Source organism: Aulostomus chinensis, chromosome 6 (genome assembly GCF_037954235.1).
Source record: "Aulostomus chinensis isolate RoL2024-O1b breed Wild chromosome 6, RoL_Achi_v1.0, whole genome shotgun sequence".
In the NCBI taxonomy this organism is placed as follows: Eukaryota; Metazoa; Chordata; class Actinopteri; order Syngnathiformes; family Aulostomidae; genus Aulostomus; species Aulostomus chinensis.
The window spans coordinates 31,636,448-31,656,540 of NC_141325.1; the positions used below are offsets into that span (position 1 = coordinate 31,636,448).

The 20,093-nt window shown below is 45.5% G+C and overlaps 1 protein-coding gene across 4 annotated transcripts in view; it reads right to left on the reverse strand.

Annotated features, from left to right (window-relative positions):
- Positions 1 to 20,093, reverse strand: part of mtmr3 (myotubularin related protein 3) — a 43,133-nt gene that overhangs the window by 16,617 nt on the left and 6,423 nt on the right. For all 4 annotated transcript variants that reach the window (XR_015116705.1, XM_086207609.1, XM_086207608.1 and 1 more), the window contains exons 2-5: positions 19,761 to 19,836; positions 18,226 to 18,282; positions 16,817 to 16,909; positions 11,350 to 11,466 (exon numbers count right to left, since the gene is read on the reverse strand). Coding sequence is in view for 3 of the 4 variants with exons in the window: in XM_086207609.1 (XP_086063735.1) it covers positions 11,350 to 11,466; positions 16,817 to 16,909; positions 18,226 to 18,228 (213 nt within the window). In the remaining variant the exon portion in view is untranslated. The remainder of the gene's footprint in view (positions 1 to 11,349; positions 11,467 to 16,816; positions 16,910 to 18,225; positions 18,283 to 19,760; positions 19,837 to 20,093) is intronic.

Genomic DNA, 20,093 nt, shown 5'->3' on the forward strand with positions numbered 1-20,093 from the left:
TGCCAGCTAGCCAATGTGTCTTTGATTAAACTTTTTTTTTTTTTATTCCAGGTAGCGCCAGTGTATCAGCGTGTTTGACAGCATATTTCCTGAATGGAGAATCAGGAAAGAAAATGTGCATGTGGTGTGGAATTGTGGTGAAGGCGATGAAGGAGTGTGGTAACAGCCGGGGCTGCATGGCTCATCTGGGGCAGTTATCAGTGCACGAGGCAGTAGGAAACCAGCAAAGCCTTGTTGACTCTTTGGTTACAGCGAGAAAAACAGTCGGACATTTTAAAAGCTCCCCCGTTGGTACCTCTCAGCTGAGAGACATCCAGAAGGAGACGGGAATGAAGACCAAGATGCTACAAAAGAACATCCCGACGCACTGGAAAACAGCATTCATGATGACAACTCTCCTGGAACAGAAGCATGCACTGGTTATGTATGAGGCTGACCACAGACTCCCTGTGTATCTGCCTGTTTATCTGCTCGTGTATCTGCCTGTTTAACTGCCTGTTTATCTGCTTGTGTATCTGCCTGTTTATCTGCCCGTGTATCTCGCTGTTTATCACTCGTGTATCTGCCTGTTTATCTGCTCGTGTATCTGCCTGTTTATCACTCGTGTATCTGCCCGTGTATCTGCCTGTTTATGTGCCCGTGTATCTGCCTGTTTATCTGCCCGTGTATCTGCTCGTGTATCTGCCTGTTTATCACTCGTGTATCTGCCTGTTTATCTGCCTGTTTAAGTGCCCGTGAATCTGCCTGTTTATCTGCTCGTGTATCTGCCTGTTTATCTGCCCGTGTATCTGCCTGTTTATCTGCCCGTGTATCTGCCCATGTATCTCCCTGTTTATCACTCGTGTATCTGCCTGTTTATCACTCGTGTATCTGCCTGTTTATCTGCCCCTGTATCTGCCTGTTTATCTGCTCGTGTATCTGCCTGTTTGTCTGCCTGTTTATGTGCCAGTGTATCTGCCTGTTTATCTGCCCGTGTATCTGCTCGTGTATCTGCCCGTTTATCTGCCCGTGTATCTGCCTGTTTATCTGCCTGTTTATCTGCCCGTGTATCTGCCTGTTTATCTGCTCGTGTATCTGCCCGTTTATCTGCCTGTTCATGTGCCCGTGTATCTGCCTGTTTATCTGCCCGTGTATCTGCTCGTGTATCTGCCCGTTTATCTGCTTGTGTATCTGCTTGTGTATCTGCCTGTTTATTTGCCGTGTATCTGCCTGTTTATGTGCACGTGTATCTGCCCGTTTATCTGTCTTTTTATCTGCCCGTTTATCTGCCTGTTTATCTGCTCGTGTATCTGCCTGTTTAACTGCCTGTTTATCTGCTCGTGTATCTGCCTGTTTATCTGATTGTTTATGTGCCTGTGTATCTGCCTGTTTATCTGCCCGTGTATCTCCCTGTTTAACTGCCTGTTTATCTGCTTGTGTATCTGCCTGTTTATCTGCTCATGTATTTGCCTGTTTATCTGCCTGTTATCTGCTCGTGTATCCGTCTGTTATCTGCTCGTGTATCTGCCTGTTTATCTGCCTGTTATCTGCTCGTGTATCTGCTTGTTTATCTGCCTGTTATCTGCTCGTGTATCTGCCTGTTTATCTGCCTGTTATCTGCTCGTGTATCTGCTTGTTTATCTGCCTGTTATCTGCTCGTGTATCCGTCTGTTATCTGCTCGTGTATCTGCCTGTTTATCTGCCTGTTATCTGCTCGTGTATCTGCTTGTTTATCTGCCTATCTGCTCGTGTATCTGCCTGTTTTTCTGGCTGTTTATCTGCTCCTGTATCTGCCTGTTTATCTGCTTGTGTACCTGCCTGTTTATCTGCTAGTGTATCTGCCCGTTTATCCGACTGTTTGTTTGCCCTTGTATCTGCCTGTTTATCTGCCTGATTATTTGCCCGTGTATCCGACTTTTTATGTGCCCGTGTATCTGCCTGTTTATCTGCCCGTGTATCTGCCTGTTTATCTGCTATTTTATCTGCCTGTTTATCTGCTCGTGTATCTGCCTGTTTAACTGCCTGTTTATCTGCTCGTGTATCTGCCTGTTTATCACTTGTGTATCTGCCTGTTTATCACTCGTGTATCTGCCCGTGTATCTGCCTGTTTATGTGCCCGTGTATCAGCCTGATTATCTGCTCGTGTATCTGCCTCTTTATCACTCGTGTATCTGCCTGTTTATGTGCCCGTGTATCTGCCTGTTTATCTACTCGTGTATCTGCCTGTTTGTCTGCCTGTTTATGTGCCAGTGTATCTGCCCGTGTATCTGCTCGTGTATCTGCCCGTTTATCTGCCTGTTTATCTGCCCGTGTATCTGCCTGTTTATCTGCCCGTGTATCTGCCCGTTTATCTGCCTGTTTATCTGCTTGTTTATCTGCCTGTGTATCTGCCTGTTTATCTGCCTGTTTATCTGCCCGTGTATCTCCCTGTTTCACTGCCTGTTTATCACTCGTGTATCTGCCTGTTTATCACTGGTGTATCTGCCTGTTTACCACTGGTGTATCTGCCTGTTTATCTGCCTGTTTATGTGCCCGTGTATCTGCCTGTTTATCTGCCCATGTATCTGCTCGTGTATCTGCCTGTTTATCACTTGTGTATCTGCCTGTTTATCTGCCCGTGTATCTCCCTGTTTAAATGCCTGTTTATCTGCCTGTGTATCTGCCTGTTTATCTGCCCGTGTATCTGCCTGTTAATCTGCCTGTCTATCTGCCCGTGTATCTCCCTGTTTATCACTCGTGTCCGCCTGTTTATCTGCTCGTGTATCTGCCTGTTTATCACTTATGTATCTGCCTGTTTATCACTTATGTATCTGCCCGTGTATCTGCCTATTTATGTGCCCGTGTATCTGCCTATTTATGTGCCCATGTATCTGCCTGTTTATCACTCGTGTATCTGCCTGTTTATCTGCCCCTGTATCTGCCTGTTTATCTGCTCGTGTATCTGCCCGTTTATCTGTCTTTTTATCTGCCCGTTTATCTGCCTGTTTATCTGCCCGTGTATCTGCCTGTTTATCACTCGTGTATCTGCCTGTTTATCTGCCCCTGTATCTGCCTGTTTATCTGCTCGTGTATCTGCCCGTGTATCTGCCTGTTTATCTGCCTGTTTATGTGCCCGTGTATCTGCCTGTTTATCTGCCCGTGTATCTGCTCCTGTATCTGCCTGTTTATCTGCCTGTTTATCTGCCTGTTATCTGCTTGTGTATCTGCTTGTTTATCTGCCTGTTATCTGCTCGTGCATCTGCCTGTTTTTCTGCTCCTGTATCTGCCTTTTTTTCTGCCTGTTTATCTGCTTGTGTATCTGCCTGTTTATCTGCCCTTTATCTGCTCGTGCATCTGTCTGTTTATCTGCTCGTGTATCTGCTTGTTTATCTGCCTGTTATCTGCTCGTGCATCTGTCTGTTTATCTGCTTGTGTATCTGCCTGTTTATCTGCCTGTTATCTGCTCATGTATCTGCCCGTGTCGAGACGAGAGAGATAAGCTAGCATGCAGCTACTGCTGCTGACATGATCCTGTCTGTTGTTGTACTCAAACATTTTCTCAACAAGACAGCCGAAACGGACAGTTGACTGAAAACAACCAAGTCTGCCCAGCTTGAAGCTGTGAACGAGAGATTCGAAACTACTTTGTCTGAGCAACTCTACAACTTGGCAACAATCCTGGACCTCAGATACAAAAATCGCTCTTTGACGCAGACCTCAAGCAAGTGGAACAAATCAAGCAAGAGAAAGAAGTGGACAAGATGTCAGCATCAGCGACAACCAGATGAAGGTGAACCAAAAGAAGAGAGGAGAAGGATGCTAAGTGAATGGCATTTGTTCCTGGACATTTTCAATGGAATTCAGGAGGAAAAGGGGCAGGATGAACAGGCACCAGGCCCAATGAGTGATTTCTACCCTTCCATCTATCATCTATCTACCCATCTATCCATCCATCCATTTATATCTATCTACCCATCTATCATCTATCCATCCATCTATCATCTCTCTACCCATCTATCCATCCATCCATTTATATCTATCTACCCATCTATCATCTATCATCCATCCATCTATCATCCATCTATCCATCCATCCATCTATCATCTATCTACCCATGTATCCATCCATCCGTCTATACATCCATCCATCATCTATGTACCATCTATCCATCCATCCATCTATCATCTATCTACCCATGTATCCATCCATCCGTCTATACATCCATCCATCATCTATGTACCCATCTATCCATCCATCTATCATCTATCTACTCATCTATCCACCTATCATGTCTACCCATCCATCATCTATCTATCCATCCATCCATACATCCATCATCTATCTACCCATCTATCCATCCATCCATCATCTATCCATCTATCATCTACCCATCTATCCATCCATCCATCTATCATCCATCTACCCATCCATCCATCATCTATCCATCAATCATCTATCTATCCATCCATCCATCATCTATCTACCCATCTATCCATCATCTATCTACCAATCTGTCCATGATCCATCTATCATCCATCCATCTATCAATCAATCCATCCATCTATCATCTATCTACCCATCTATCCATCCATCCAACTATCCATCCATCCATCCACCCATCTACCCATCCATTTATCATCTATCTACACATCTATCATCCATCCATCCATCCATCCATCATCTATCTACCCATCTATCCATCCATCATCTATCTACCCATCTATTATCTATCTACCCATCTATCATCCATCCATCCATCTACCCATCCATCCATCTATCGTCTATCTACCCATCTATCCATCCATCAATCATTGATCTACCCATCTGTCCATCTATTACCCATCTATCCATCCATCCATCTATCATCTATCTACCCATCTATCCATCCATCCATCCATCATCTATCCATCTATCATCTATCTACCCATCAATCCATCTATCTATCCATCTATATCTATCCATCCATCTATATCTATCCATTCATCCATCTATCATCTATCTACCCATCTATCCATCCATCTATCTATCCATCCATCCATCTATCATCCATCCATCTATCATCTCTCTACCCATCTATCTATCCATCCATCCATTTATATCTATCTACCCATCTATCATCTATCTATCCATCCATCCATCATCTATCTACCCATCTATCATCAATCTACCCATCTATCCATCCATCATCCATGTATATCTATCTACCCATCTATCCGCCTATCATCTGTATACCCATCTACCTACCCATCTATCATCTATCTATCTATCTATCCATCCATCCATCCATCCATGATGCGAGCAAAAGGCGCCCATTGGAGATGACCCGGATGTTAGAGTGAACGCTGGCGCGATTAGCTGCCGCTGCTCTCCGGTTGTTGTTTCTTAATATTTGTTATGATTTTCTACACTGTTTGTAGCAGATCGCATAATCTGGGCGAACGCGGTACTGTTGGTCTCTACACTGGGCCCACTGTCAATTCAATCGGCTTGTTCATACCGTGTTTAGGATGTCCACGTGTCACCTGTAGCGTGTGGTGCTACACTCACCTGGTCTCTGCTACTGTGGTTCGGTGAACGTTGTCTACATCTGCCCGTGCATCATGTGGATCTACAATCTGGCTATGAGCTTTGTGTTCTGGTGGACTGTCCTGTCCATCGTGATATCCCCAGCTTCAACCCTGATCCAATACATGAGCGCGGAGCTCCTCCAACTCCGACACCACCGAACTGCTCCTCCACCTGTACTGCATCACTTCCCGGACATCTATCGCCGTCCTCACCGAAGGTACATCTACCGCGGAGCCAGACGGAGCTATCGCGTTGATGACTCCAGCGCCATAAACTCCATCTGGTCCTCCACCCGCCGCCATCCTCCGAGATACACCCGTAGGAAGGTGGACCACAGCGCGTTAGCCAGCCTAGCCAGGTCGGCTAACGTCGCCTTCTCCAACCAGCTCTGCGACGTCAAACTGGGATTATTCAACATCCGTTCCCTCACTGGCAAGGGACAACTATTGCAAGACCTCCTCCTCGACCGCAAGTATGACTTTCTTTGTCTGACGGAGACGTGGCAACATCCTGATGACTTCTCTCAGCTGAACGAGTCTACTCCTCATGGGTTTGTTTACACCTGTCAACCCCGTCTCACCGGCAGAGGTGGAGGTCTCGCGATAATACACCGCGAGACTTGGAAAGTCTCGTCTGTTTCAGTGCCTGTCTCTCAGTCATTCGAGTCTGTGGCACTACAGCTGAATGGACCCACTCCCGTTGTGCTTGTGAACATCTACCGCCCACCTAAACCAAATAAGGTCTTCATTGATGAGTTCACTACATTCCTCACCCAAATCTGTTCACTCTCACCCAACATAATTCTGTGAGGTGATTTAAATATTCACATGGACAACACAGATCACCCTCTCACTAAAGATTTCACTTCTTGCCTGGACAGTTTTGGACTTCAACAATACATTGATTTTCCCACCCATAGTAAAGGCCATATTTTAGATCTAGTGTGCTGCTCTGGTGTTGCCTTAGGCTCTAGCATGTCTGACCACATGCTTATCTCATTCACCCTGAGCCTGACACTTTCCAAAACCAAACAGTCACATATCATATCCTTCCGTCACATTAAAAACATTAATATAGCAGACTTCAAATCAGGCATTGACAGTTTCTCCATCATCACCCCCCCATCCACCCCAGATCAACTGGTTTCTCTTTACAATGATGGTCTACAGACTCTGCTCAACACACTCGCCCCCCTCAAGACCCGGACCGTTTCCTTTCCCCACTCCGCCCCCTGGTTCTCTCCTCATCTACGTCAACTGAAAGCCAAAGGACGTCAGCTGGAGCGGCTTTCTATAAAAACTGGACTCACTATCCACAAACAGATTTTCCATGACCACATTCTTCAGTATAAAAACGCACTCTCCTCCGCCAAATCCCAATATTTCACACAACAAGTCACTGCTGGTGCGGGGAACACCAGGGCCTTGTTTTCACTGGTCAACAATTCACTCCGCCCCCCTGACTCCTTCCCCCCTCACTTCTACTCCACCGACCACTGCAACTCCTTGATGTCTTTCTTCAATACAAAAATAGCCACCATCCACCAGCAACTGACCCCTCCTACGTCCAGCTGTCCACCTCCATTTGTCCCCCACCCCCCAGCCCCCAGCCCCCTTCCTCTCCTGCTTCCAACTCCCCTCTGCCGCTGATTTATCCAGACTTATCCGGAAATCCAAGCCATCCACCTGCCAACTTGACCCCTTGCCATCCTCCCTGGTTATAGCCTCCCTCCCATCTCTGCTGCCCCTGATAACTGCCATCATCCATTCCTCCCTCACCTTTGGTTATGTCCCATCATCTCTTAAATCCGCTGCTGTTACTCCAACACTGAAGAAACCTGGTTTAGACCCCAACACCTTCAATAACCTTCGTCCCATCTCCAACCTGCCATTTCTCTCTAAAATCCTGGAAAAAGTAGTAGTGTCACAGATCCAGGCCCACCTCTCCAACAATAACCTCTACGAGCAGTTCCAATCCGGTTTTCGCCCTCATCATAGCACAGAAACAGCCCTCCTTAAACTTAAACTGGGCGGCATGGCTCAGGGGTAGAGTGGCCGTCCAGCAACCAAAGGGTCGCTGGTTCGATCCCCAACCCCGGTGACCATGTCAAAGTGTCCTTGAGCAAGATACTGAACCCATAATTGCTCCTGATAAGTAGGTTGGCGCCTTGCATGGCAGCCTCCACCATCAGTGTGTGAGTGTGTGTGTGAATGGGTGAATGAGATGACACTGTAAAGCGCTTTGAGTGCCGCTAAGGTAGAAAAGCGCTATATAAAATTGAGTCCATTTACCATTTAAAATCACCAATGACCTTCTGTTGGCAGCTGACTCCGGACTATTATCCATTCTCATCCTTCTCGATCTGAGCGCGGCTTTTGACACCATATCTCACTCCATCCTCCTCGACCGACTTGCCTCCATTGGACTATCAGACATACCCCTGGACTGGTTCCGCTCATATCGCTCTGGCCGTACTCAATTCATTCAGTTAAAATCTTTCACATCCGATCCCTCCCCCCTCTCCTCTGGTGTTCCCCAGGGCTCTGTCCTTGGCCCTATCCTTTTCATCATATACCTCCTCCCACTTGGACTGATATTCCGTAACATAACATCTACTTTCACTGTTACGCGGACGACACCCAGCTCTACGTTTCCTCCAAACCCTCCTCCACCCTCCCACCCTCCTCCCTCTGTGCCTGTTTACAGGAAATCAAATCCTGGTTCACCTCAAACTTCCTCAAACTTAACAGTGATAAAACAGAAGTAGTCCTCATTTCCTCCAAATCCACACTCAACAAGCATCCCAGTTTCACCCTCACCATTGACAACACCTCCGTTTCCCCTTCCCCTCAGGTTAAGAGTCTGGGTGTCGTCCTCGACTCCACCTTATCATTCCATACCCACATCAACAACACCATCCGGTCCGCCTACTTCCACCTCCGGAATATCAACCGTCTCCGCCCATCTCTCACTCCCAACAGCGCTGCAATCCTGGTCCACTCTCTCGTCACCTCCCGTCTGGATTATTGTAACTCACTTCTTTTTGGTCTCCCACACAAACTCCTCCATCAGCTTCAATTGGTCCAGAACGCAGCTGCCCGAATCATCACCAGAACCCCTGTCATCAGTCACATCACCCCCGTTCTACATCAACTCCACTGGCTTCCCATAAAACACCGCATCGACTACAAGATCCTCCTCCATACATTCAAAACCATCCATAACCTCGCGCCTTCATACCTGTCAGACCTTCTCCACACCAACATTCCCACCCGGTCTCTCAGGTCTTCCTCCTCCATCAGCCTCAATGTCCCCTCCTTCCGTCTAACCTCCATGGGGGCTAGAGCCTTCAGTTGCTCTGCCCCTCGCCTCTGGAACTCCCTCCCTCCTGACATCAGAAACACTGACTCCATTGACACCTTCAAAAATCATCTCAAAACTCACCTTTTTAGACAGGCATATGGCTGAATGCCCTCTCTTGTGCTCTCCTAGGGACCTCTGTTGTTGTTCTTTTAAATCGTGCATGTTTTATTTTATTTATTTATCTATTTTAAACTGTTGTACGGCGACCTTGAGTGCCTTGAAAGGCGCCTTATAATTAAAATGTATTATTATATTATTATCCATCTTCCCATCTATCATCTATCTACCATCTATCCATCCATCCATCATCTATCTACCCATCTATCCATCCACCTATCCATCCATCCATACATCATCTATCTACCCATCTATCCATCCATCCATCCATCATCTATCTACCCATCTATCTATCCATCTATCATCTATCTACCCATCTATCCATCATCTACCCATCCATCCATCCATCCATCCATCATCTATCTACCCATCTATCCATCCATCCATCTATCCATCCATCTTCTAGCTACCCATCTATCCATCCACCTATCCATCCATCCATCCATCATCTATCTACCATCTATCCATCTATCATCTATCTATCCATCCATCCATCTATATCTATCTACCCATCTATCATCCATCTATATCTATCTACCCATCTATCCATCCATCTATATCTAACTATCTATGTATCATCTATCCATCCATCATCCATCCATCTATCATCTATCTACCCATCTATCCATCCATCCATCTATATCTATCTACCCATCTATCCATCCATCCATCTATCCATCCATCCATCTATCCATCATCTATCCATCCATCCATCTATCATCTATCTACCATCTATCCATCCATCTACCCATCTATCATCTATCTACCATCTATCCATCCATCCATACATCATCTATCTACCCATCTATCCATCCATCCATCCATCATCTATCTACCCATCTATCTATCCATCCATCATCTATCTACCCATCTATCCATCCATCCATCTATCCATCCATCTTCTAGCTACCCATCTATCCATCCACCTATCCATCCATCCATCCATCATCTATCTACCATCTATCCATCTATCATCTATCTATCCATCCATCCATCTATATCTATCTACCCATCTATCATCCATCTATATCTATCTACCCATCTATCCATCCATCTATATCTAACTATCTATGTATCATCTATCCATCCATCATCCATCCATCTATCATCTATCTACCCATCTATCCATCCATCCATCTATATCTATCTACCCATCTATCCATCCATCCATCTATCCATCCATCCATCTATCCATCATCTATCCATCCATCCATCTATCATCTATCTACCATCTATCCATCCATCTACCCATCTATCATCTATCTACCATCTATCCATCATCCATCCATCCATGTATCATCTATCTACCCATCTATCATCTATCCATCCATCTATCTATCTACCCATCCATCCATCCATCTATCATCTATCTACCCATCCATCCATCTATATGAAATTGCATTACTTCTTCCTGTGTCATTTCACTGACAGAACACTTCCATCCAGTCAGCAGATGAACATGGCATTCAATACTGCCAATATACTTTATTATTTTATATGCGTTGCAGATTTAGGATGTAGCCTCAAGATTGTCTGCACTCCAAAAATTCCCAGCTAGGTGCTACAGCCATGCTCATTGTAGTTTGTATTCACACAGAAATTCGAAGTGAGCCCCAACCCATCACTGTAAATCACAGCACGTGGCAGTAATTTACCTCTAAGATGGTTTGCCAACCTCCAATAGATGAATGTGACAACATTCACAGTGTGTAATGGTCATGTGTCTGGGGTGGGAGCAAGAGACTAAATACAGGACGAAGGTCCTGGGTTTATTCAAAAACAGGGTTTTAGCTCCAGAAACCACGTGTACTTTGCAGAGTGCACTGGTAGTTGGATCAGATTGAGGTCTGACCACAGTCTCACCACGACTGAACTGAATCAGAGTTCATTTGGAAGCGGACACATTAAGACTTCTAGGTACTAATAAGTTTTTTGTGTCGCGGGAGTATGAAACAGGAAATAAGACGACTAAGTGCAGTGATGACCCTGGCAGTGGTGGTGAATGAGAGTGGCCAGTATTGGGTAACATGGCTGGCCTCTCTGTTAACCTGCTGAAAAGAGCCCGAGAGAAAGAACGCGACTGTTACACATCCCCTCTGGAACTACGCAACCATGGCAACAGCAAATGCAGCGAGAGAGCAGAACGGACAAGTGAGGGTAGAAACAGAGGTGATGAAGAGTCATGTGATCCCACTGCCACAGCAGACCAGCTTGCAGAGGCACAATGACGCCAACTCGGCCAATTCACAAAACATCCAAGAATCATGTGGACACAACATGAGCCATCTGCCAGTTACTTGAGCTGTGTGACAGACATTCTTGAGTTCTATGTCCAGTACTTACGTTCACAACAGACTCTTTAAACTTGATGTGTAGGCGGTAGTTGGACATTGCAATGATGGCGTCCTCTGCTCTCCCCACGTACTCCGTAAACTCCCCATGCAGCTCAGGAAAGGGCACCTAGCAACAGCAGGAAATAAAACACTTCAAACACAGTGCAGAGCCAGTTTGAGGACAAGTGAACATGCAGCACACCCAGCAGTGCTGTGACTGATGCTTTCACTTGGTGTGCTCACCATGATTTCTTCATCACATATCTCCATTCTGACAGCAACAAATCAAATTCAGTCTTCCGCTCTGGAAGATCATCGAACCAGAAATGTGGATCACTGTATTGGGGTTGACAGCACCTCAATTCAGCTGCAACATAGGTTTATTCCATCGTCCAAATGCATTCATACCCCTCAACAAGCGTTGCAGAAAAGAGTTATTTTTTTACCCGGACTTGTAGATGCAGAGGTTCTGTGCTTCTCATTGATAAAAACTCTACTCAGTTCAAACATTTATTTGTCATCAGTTTAATGTTTTTGGTTATTGATATCTAAAACTGTGAGATGCTGCAGCATGCAGACTAAGTTGATGAAGTTATGCTGTATTTTCTGAATTGCATCTTATTTGATGACCCTCTTGTCATCAGGGTTGAAAATCCTCTGGTTGACTTCCGGCCTGATGGAGCAGGTACAATGTTAAAATGAACCATCAAAGTCACAATTTCTGAGAACAGAACTTGGTTCTCGGGTTTTGGCTCTTACACTTTGTATTTTTCGTGGAGCCAAGTGATGAGTGTCATCTGGGGCACCTTTTAATCGTGTCCGTCAAAGTCAGAATGCATTGCAGACACACCTAGGTGGATCCAGCACTGACACCCTTTTAATTTTCAGGAACACCCTGTTCATAATTCATAACTACTGACTCACAATTTAATTGGGGCTGAGTGATTTGAGTTTCGATCACCGTACAATTTCAGTTTCCCACGATCACAGAAACAAGATTGTCTCACATGACCACAGAGAATCACCTCACACAGAGAGAAACATGGCTAATAATCTACACCATTAATCAAATTAGTAGTTTATAATAAACAAGACTAGAGCGGCCATTGGGTCCACCGACGGCGCCGCTCTGCCATCATGCCCCTTATTGTGGAGGAAGGTAGAACTGATCTGCATTAACGTGACGTGACATGAATCCACAGCACTTACGCATCTACGTTGTTGTCACATAGCAACCACAACGCTACACAAACTCTTTTCATCACCCAAGCATGTAACATGGATGTGTCAGAAGCAGGCAAGTAGGCCAACCACACACGTGTTTCAACACGGGAACATAGAAGTAAGACACTCATTGGTCCAGACTAGGGTTGCAAAGGGGTGGAAAATATCCGGTAAATTTCTGGTTAATTTCCAGTAACTTTCCATGGTTAATTAAGTTGGGGAATTTTGGAAATATTCCTAATTGGAAACTTTCCATGGGAATTATGGGAATTTACTGGAAATTGGGGTTAATTTAAACAAAATTGTATCACATCCAAACATAAATGTAAATATTTTGTTTTGTCATAAGCAGACATCCATGCAAAATAATACAATTAAAAAACATGACATTTCAACATATTTGTTTGAGTAGAACTTTATCATGTTTTAATTCTTGTATGAACAATCAATTCTTTTACTGAACAACAAAAGCATGAATGTTGAGTAAAATTACCCCCCACCCCCACCCAACCAATCAAAAAGTAGAATGACACCCCCCCCCCCCCCCCAAAAAGTCCCATTAAAAATGTAAAACAAAAGCCTCTTCCCTCAAGCTTCTCAGGCAATGGCCTCTTCCTGGGCCTCGACATCCTCCATGTTCACCTCCTCAACATCAGACTCCGACTTCTCCTCCTCAGTGTCACTGTCCAGCCTTGTTGAGGATGGCTCTGTGTCAGGCTCAAAGAGCCTTAGGTTTGCCTGAATGGCTACCAGTTTTTCCACTCTCACATTTGTGAGCCTGTTGGGAACCTTTGTGTGTGTGTTCCCGAACAGTGACCAGTTGCGCTCAGAGGCGGCTGATGATGGTGGGATTTGGAGGATGATGGAGGCTACAGGTGCAAGGGCCTCAGATCTACAAAGTCCCTTCCACCAGGTGGATGCAGATATGTAGTGGCATGACTGCCAGATTCCATCCCCTTCCCAAAGGCCTTGCTTGGATTGGTACTTCGCCAAACTGCCCAGAACTTTGCCTTTATCGAGGCCCAGGTGGTCAGACATGGCTGTAATGACAGCATAAGCACCGTTAATCTCTTCTCCAGAGAGTATGCCCCTGTCATGTTTTGGATCCAGCATGTACGCTGCTGCATGCACTGGCTTCATGCAGAACTCCCAGCACTTCTCCAATGACTTGACCACAACAGTTTCCTCTGCTTTGAGTAGCAGGGAAGTGGGCAGAACCATCTGGATTTCTTCTTTGAGGTCCGCAAAGAGACACTGGACATCTGATAAGATGGCATCATCACCCTCTATCTTGGCAATTGCTGCTGCAAAAGATTTGAGGCTTCTCAGGCTGCTAGTCACTCTTTCCCAGAACACATCATCTAACAGGATTCTCTTGATGTCACTTTTGATGTCTGCAGTCTGGGATATGGCCATTTCTAGCAGAGACTCCTTTCCCTCCAGTAAACTGTCATACATGATGACAATGCCACCCCATCGTGTGATGCTGGGGAGCTTCAGTGTGGTACTGGTTTTTTTTCCTTTTGCTTTGAGAGGTAGGTTGCTGAAGCTACTTGTTTGCCCTTCACATACTTCACAACTCGCTTCACTCTCTTGTATAGTGTGTCCATTGTCTTCAGTGCAATGATGTCTTTCAGGAGTACATTAGGAGTATGGGCAGCACAGCCAATGCTTGTTATATGAGGGTAGGTCTCCTCCACGTGAGCCTAGCCAACCTTCATGTTTGCTGCATTGCCAGTGACAAGTGCAAAAACGTTCTCTGGTCCAAGGTCATTGATGACCGCTTTCAGCTCATCGGCAATGTAGAAGCCTGAGGGGTGGTGACAATGTAGTCGATAATTCCTTGTCCCTGAAAGTTTGACCACCCGTCAAAGATGACTTAAATACAGTCTGCTTTGACAATGGTTAGCTTGACCTTTGTTTGCACTCTGTTGAACTCCTCATCCAGCAAATGAGTAGATAGCGCATGCCTGGTTGGGGAGGGTGTATGCTGACCGGAGAACATTCAAAAATCTCTTCCAGCACACACTGGATGGCAGCATCAGGGGTGAGCCAGTTACATAGACTACACGAGCGAAACACTCATCTGCATTTCTCTGTCTATGTTCATCCATTGAATCAAAGAATCCTCTGATCCCAGAGGGACCAGGTGCTGATGAGAGGGTATCTGACCCTGATACAGCCGATTCATTTTCCCCTGGAGTAAAACTCTTTGTCTGCTGAATGTTTTGAGGCTTGAGCCTTTGCAATATGCTGCTGCATTTTTGTAGCATTCTTCACGTATGTCTTTCCACAATATTTACACATATACAAAGACTTTCCTTTAACACTAGATTGTGTAAAATGCCTCCACAAATCAGATGGCGAACGTGGCATTTTTCTGTGGAATAAAATAACAAAAAAGCTTAACAGAAATATAGTTAGCTAAACAAACAATGGTCTTCAAAATATATGACAACTGATTTATAAATTCTTGTGTGGTTGCAGAAAACCGTCTTGCAGGAGTCAGACGAAACAGCATTACATTTGCGGCAGCTACCACCATAATAAGCTAGCCTCTTAAATGGCCAATGAAATGGTGCTCGCTAACTCGCATTTAGCACCTAACTTACCAGCTAGCTAGCTACTGTATGAATACATTTTTATTTAATATTTGCAAGTTAAACATTATACCATAATAGATCAAATATATTTACCCCATAATATTATCAAAATTTACTTGACTTTATGTAATCCGTGGGCTCAAATGTGTGTTTTGTGCTTTGGGCTCAAAAGAGTGGCCTCCAGGGTCCAAGAAATCATCCGTGCATGTGATGGAGGAATGCACAGTGCATGTAGGGGGTGTGGCCTCAACAGCCCTGAAGTAAGCAGTGTTCTGTGTGCATGTGATTGAGGAATAGCAGAGATATTCAAGTGTACTTGCATTAAATCTGGTTGTTTTAGCCAAGATTATGCTAAGATATATTTTCCCCAACTATATTTAAGTTCCCTGTTAAGGGTCAGCCTTCAGTTTTGTAAATTTCAGATTTATTCCCGTTAATTCCCATGGAAAGTTTCCAACTTTGAAAATTCCCTGAATTTTGCAACCCTAGTCCAGACTCATTTTCTTCAAGTCTTATACACTGAGTCCTCCTGGTACACGTTATATCCTCAAGTACTGGTTCTGATGTCATCACGCAGTACTTTTACTGCTTTACTCATGTGTTGTGTTATAATTGTGTTTGGCTGCAACACAATATGTTAACTCTTTTACTCCAAAAGCATCAACAGACCTTTGTAAAGGTCTCCAAGCCTTCAGAGCTCCTACAACCCCTCCAGGACAGAGTCAGGACTCTACAGGTCCCCTGGTTCTTAGTCCTGGACGGACTAGTTGAAATAAAAATATTGTTATGTCTGCCGAGTGTTGTGTTCTGTCAGGCATTGTAAGCAGCCATTGGGGCGCTCCAGCTTTCTTCTGAAGACCAGAAACAGTTTCAGTTTGGTCTGCTAGTGAGAGGGAGGAGGGAGACACGACGGCGTGCCTGCTGATTTAGTCATTTGGAAAAATGTCGGAACTGACTAAAATAGTGCGCTACGTACTTGTAGCTACACCACAGGGCAGCATCGAAGACATGGGTGAACAGCGACGGATGTACCAGATAGGTTAGTTTAACCATCTGAAGTTCACACACAAAGTATGTGGTATTGTTCAGACTACCACATTTAAAACATTTTCTTGTAATCTGATCTCCTTTCCCTGATGTAAGTGAACACCACTATGATGTATTTATTGCAAACAACACACGTGTATGTTGCTGAATTCACACATTGATGAAACATGGTAGAGCCATATCATTATGGCCACCATTCATCCATTAACTTACAACGCGTGAACTTAAACAATCGAAGGTAAAACCAAGCTGTTGGCGTTGAGAGAGAGAGAGAGTAGCTCAGCGATAATTTCCTGTTTATTTAGTCTGACATTAAAAGCATATGGTGTTTTAAGAGAATAATTGTGTTTAACAATTGCAATTTTCATATCAGTTAAAAAAATCATAATCACAACTTTTTCCATAATCCAGCAGCATTACTTTTATTAAATCCACTTCAGCACCTTTCCAAGTCAGATTTCTTAATTGTGCATTCAGTGAACAAAAAGGCAAACAACCAAATGTCTACCTGCCGTTGATCACATGGCTCCCAAGGTTGTGGGAGCCATTACAGGAAGGTACTCACTCAGTCTTACAGCACAGGATGGGCATCAGCCTCCTCACCTGCATGTTTTCCTCCTCCAGGACTGGGGATTTCTTGGGGAAAATCTGATTGGCCTGGATACACTCCAGGCTCTGCTGCCCCTCCTCCTCCTCCTGCAGACCAAAGACACGTCAGCTCCATACTGATTCAGCAGCAACTACACGGGTTTCTTTGCCGTATATTCAGCCTTTGAAGTGTTTCCTGCAACAACCCATTTATCACCCTGCTGTCAGCCAACTCAAAGTCTTTCAAAGATTAGTTGGAGGTTTAAGTTCTAGCTCAAGACTTTGGATAGATACACACATAGATAATAATTTTGGTGGAAAGGGGAAGATTATTTCTCTACTTCACTGTACCAAGTTTTGACTATCAGATTATTTAACAATGATTAATTTGTCTCAACCCTTGTTGACAGTGTCTGTGTGCTCCACCCACACTGAAATGTGTATGCCGGGTGGATTAATTACAATTATCCCTCGAATGACGAAGCACGGATCAGCAGAAACTCTCAGCTCTCAACCTGAAATATCTAAGTTATTTCATAGTTTCCTCCAGGGTATTACAGGCATGGGTCTGCCACGCCTGGGGGTCGCCACGCCTGTCTTGACACCCCCATCCCACGCCCCGTCTGAGATCAGTTTTCTTATTCAGAACCTGGAAGCTTCACCTCCAACATGCCCAGCTATCACACACAAATGTTCCTTGACAACCTCGTCATCCATGACGGGATTCGTCAGTGAGGAGAGCCAAAAAGCTTAAGAATGGTTTTTCAGTGGAAAAAATACTGGAGGGGAACGTGAACCAGCCGGTAATGACCAAAAAGATCCACTGAGTCATCCTTGTCAGCCTTGTCGTGGCTCCACCAAACACAGCTGGCTAGCACGTGGTCCCCTGCAGAATGTGGTATACAAGCAGATTCTGGGAATTTCCTCACAGGCAAACACATGGAAAAAAGTCTGCTTCCACATATCTGTGTGAACCTACAGTGTGTTTAGTCAGGATGGGAGTGTTGTGCAAAGACAGACTGAAGTGGTGGAAAGAGAGACAGATAATAGACAGTGGTGGTGGCACACTGGGCTACTGGCTCAGCTTGAGTGTGCTTGAGGAGCTGAGGCCAGCCATGGGGAAGCAGACGCAAGCCAAGAATGTAAAAAAAACTCGCACAATATGCACACTTTGACAGGCAACACATCCACTCCAGTGATTGAGTCATGATGCAACCAACAGAACAAATATAATCAGGAAAGACTGAAAGCTGCCCTGCTATGGCAGCAGCCTCGGGTGACCTCTGACACTGTTGCAGCTGACGTAACTTTCTGTAGCTGATAAAAACTGAAAAATCAATGGAGAGTTTCCAATTCTGTAGACTGCAGCCACACCACAGGACACAAAGCAGTTCCAAAGCGTGCATGAAGTTAGGATACTATACCATTGTGGCTGTGAAGGAGTGTGGGTCTCCCAACAAGGGACGCCGGCCTGGACCCGTCTGTTTAAGAAGAACACATGAAGTTGATAATTAGCTCTTCGTAAGAGATTCATTAATCAATAAAACATAAAAAAGCACATTTTAGTCAGTTGGCCCAAGTTTTTAAAATGAAGTTATGACTACTTCATCTTCCATGTGATGCCAATAAAATCCATCAATGGAGCTTATACAGGAACGCGAACATTGAGCAAGAGGTGTGGTCACCCTGGACAAGTGACAGTCAGCTGACATATAGAGCAGGACTCAGTGTGGGCACCTTCGCTGTGGCGCCAGGCCTCTGTCACACACATCATCAGTTTGTGGTATTCCTGAGCAGCAGCTGCCTCTGCTGGTACAATGAGGAAAATACAAGACTGGTGCATTCATATATTAATTTTATAATTACCGGAGTATTGCATTATAACATCATTTGAAATAAAACAACTGATTTAAAACACCAGTCCGGGCCAGACAGGGCAGACGACTGACGCAGAGCGTAATATAGTTGGAATATTCCTGTCTTGTCAGCAGGGTGTTGGCCACTGACCGTTTATTTAGGATTCATAAACCTCCAAAACTGCTCAGTGCTGAGACATATAAGCTAGCTAGAACTCAAGAGCAGAACAATGAGCTAGCTTTAAATGCTAAAGAGGAGCACAACAACAACAACCATTGAATACCGTGTCGTACCTGAGAGCAGCACTTCAAGCTACTGTCAAGTACCTAATCCAGTCCAGATGTGATATGTACCCTGCAGCCATACCCAACAAAAGCATGTTCTGTTGCTGCACAGTGGACATCATCACACCAACCAACACTATGGACTGGGTGAGTGGGTGTGGAAGCCGGCACCACTGCATTTTGATTTTGAGGACAAGCATCATCCACTTCCAGAAACACTCCCTCAAGTAATGAACTATAAGTAGGTCATGAACAGGAAGTAGGCCGTGAAGAGTGAGGAAGTGATGAGGGGATGAGGGGCGAGGAGGGGATGATGGGCAAGGTGGGGATGAGGGGCGAGGAGGGGATGAGGGGCGAGGAGGGGATGAGGGGCGAGGAGGGGATGAGGGTTGAGGAGGGGCGAGGAGGGGATGAGGGGCGAGGAGGGGATGAGGGTTGAGGAGGGGCGAGGAAGGGATGAGGGGCGAGAAGGGGATGAGGGGCGAGGAGGGGATGAGGGGCGAGGAGGGGATGAGGGGCGAGGAGGGGATGAGGGTTGAGGAGGGGCGAGGAGGGGATGAGGGGCGAGGAGGGGATGAGGGTTGAGGAGGGGCGAGGAGGGGATGAGGGGCGAGGAGGGGATGAAGGGCGAGGAGGGGATGAGGGGCGAGGAGGGGATGAGGGCCGAGGAGGGGATGAGGGCCGAGGAGGGGATGAGGGGTGAGGAGGGGCTCAGAGCAAAACCCTAATGGGGGCTTAAATTGTGCTTGGGACAGTTCAGAACAGCAGGGGGATAAAAGGTGCTGTCAACCCAGAGATGTGGAGTCACTCAGGCTCACCACAGACTGTCAGTAACGGCTGATGAGCTGTGCTGGTGGTCCTCCTGGGGAAGGCTCACACATAAGACATGGAAATCTGTGGAAAAGAAGGCAAACACAACACCGAGTCATGAGCAAATGTGGTCCCTTGCAAAATTAATGTCAATACTTTGCAATGAGCTGACTTTTTCTCATAGACACTGAAGCTACAGAAGCCTTTTTATTCCCCGGCAAACATAGCAGCACTGGTGGTCAGAGCGGTGAATGCATGGGCCCAGAGACGCGGCTGAGGTTCAGCTGTGGAACAAAGTAAGAACAAGCTGGGTGGTAAACGACCATCTCTTCTGCCAAGCT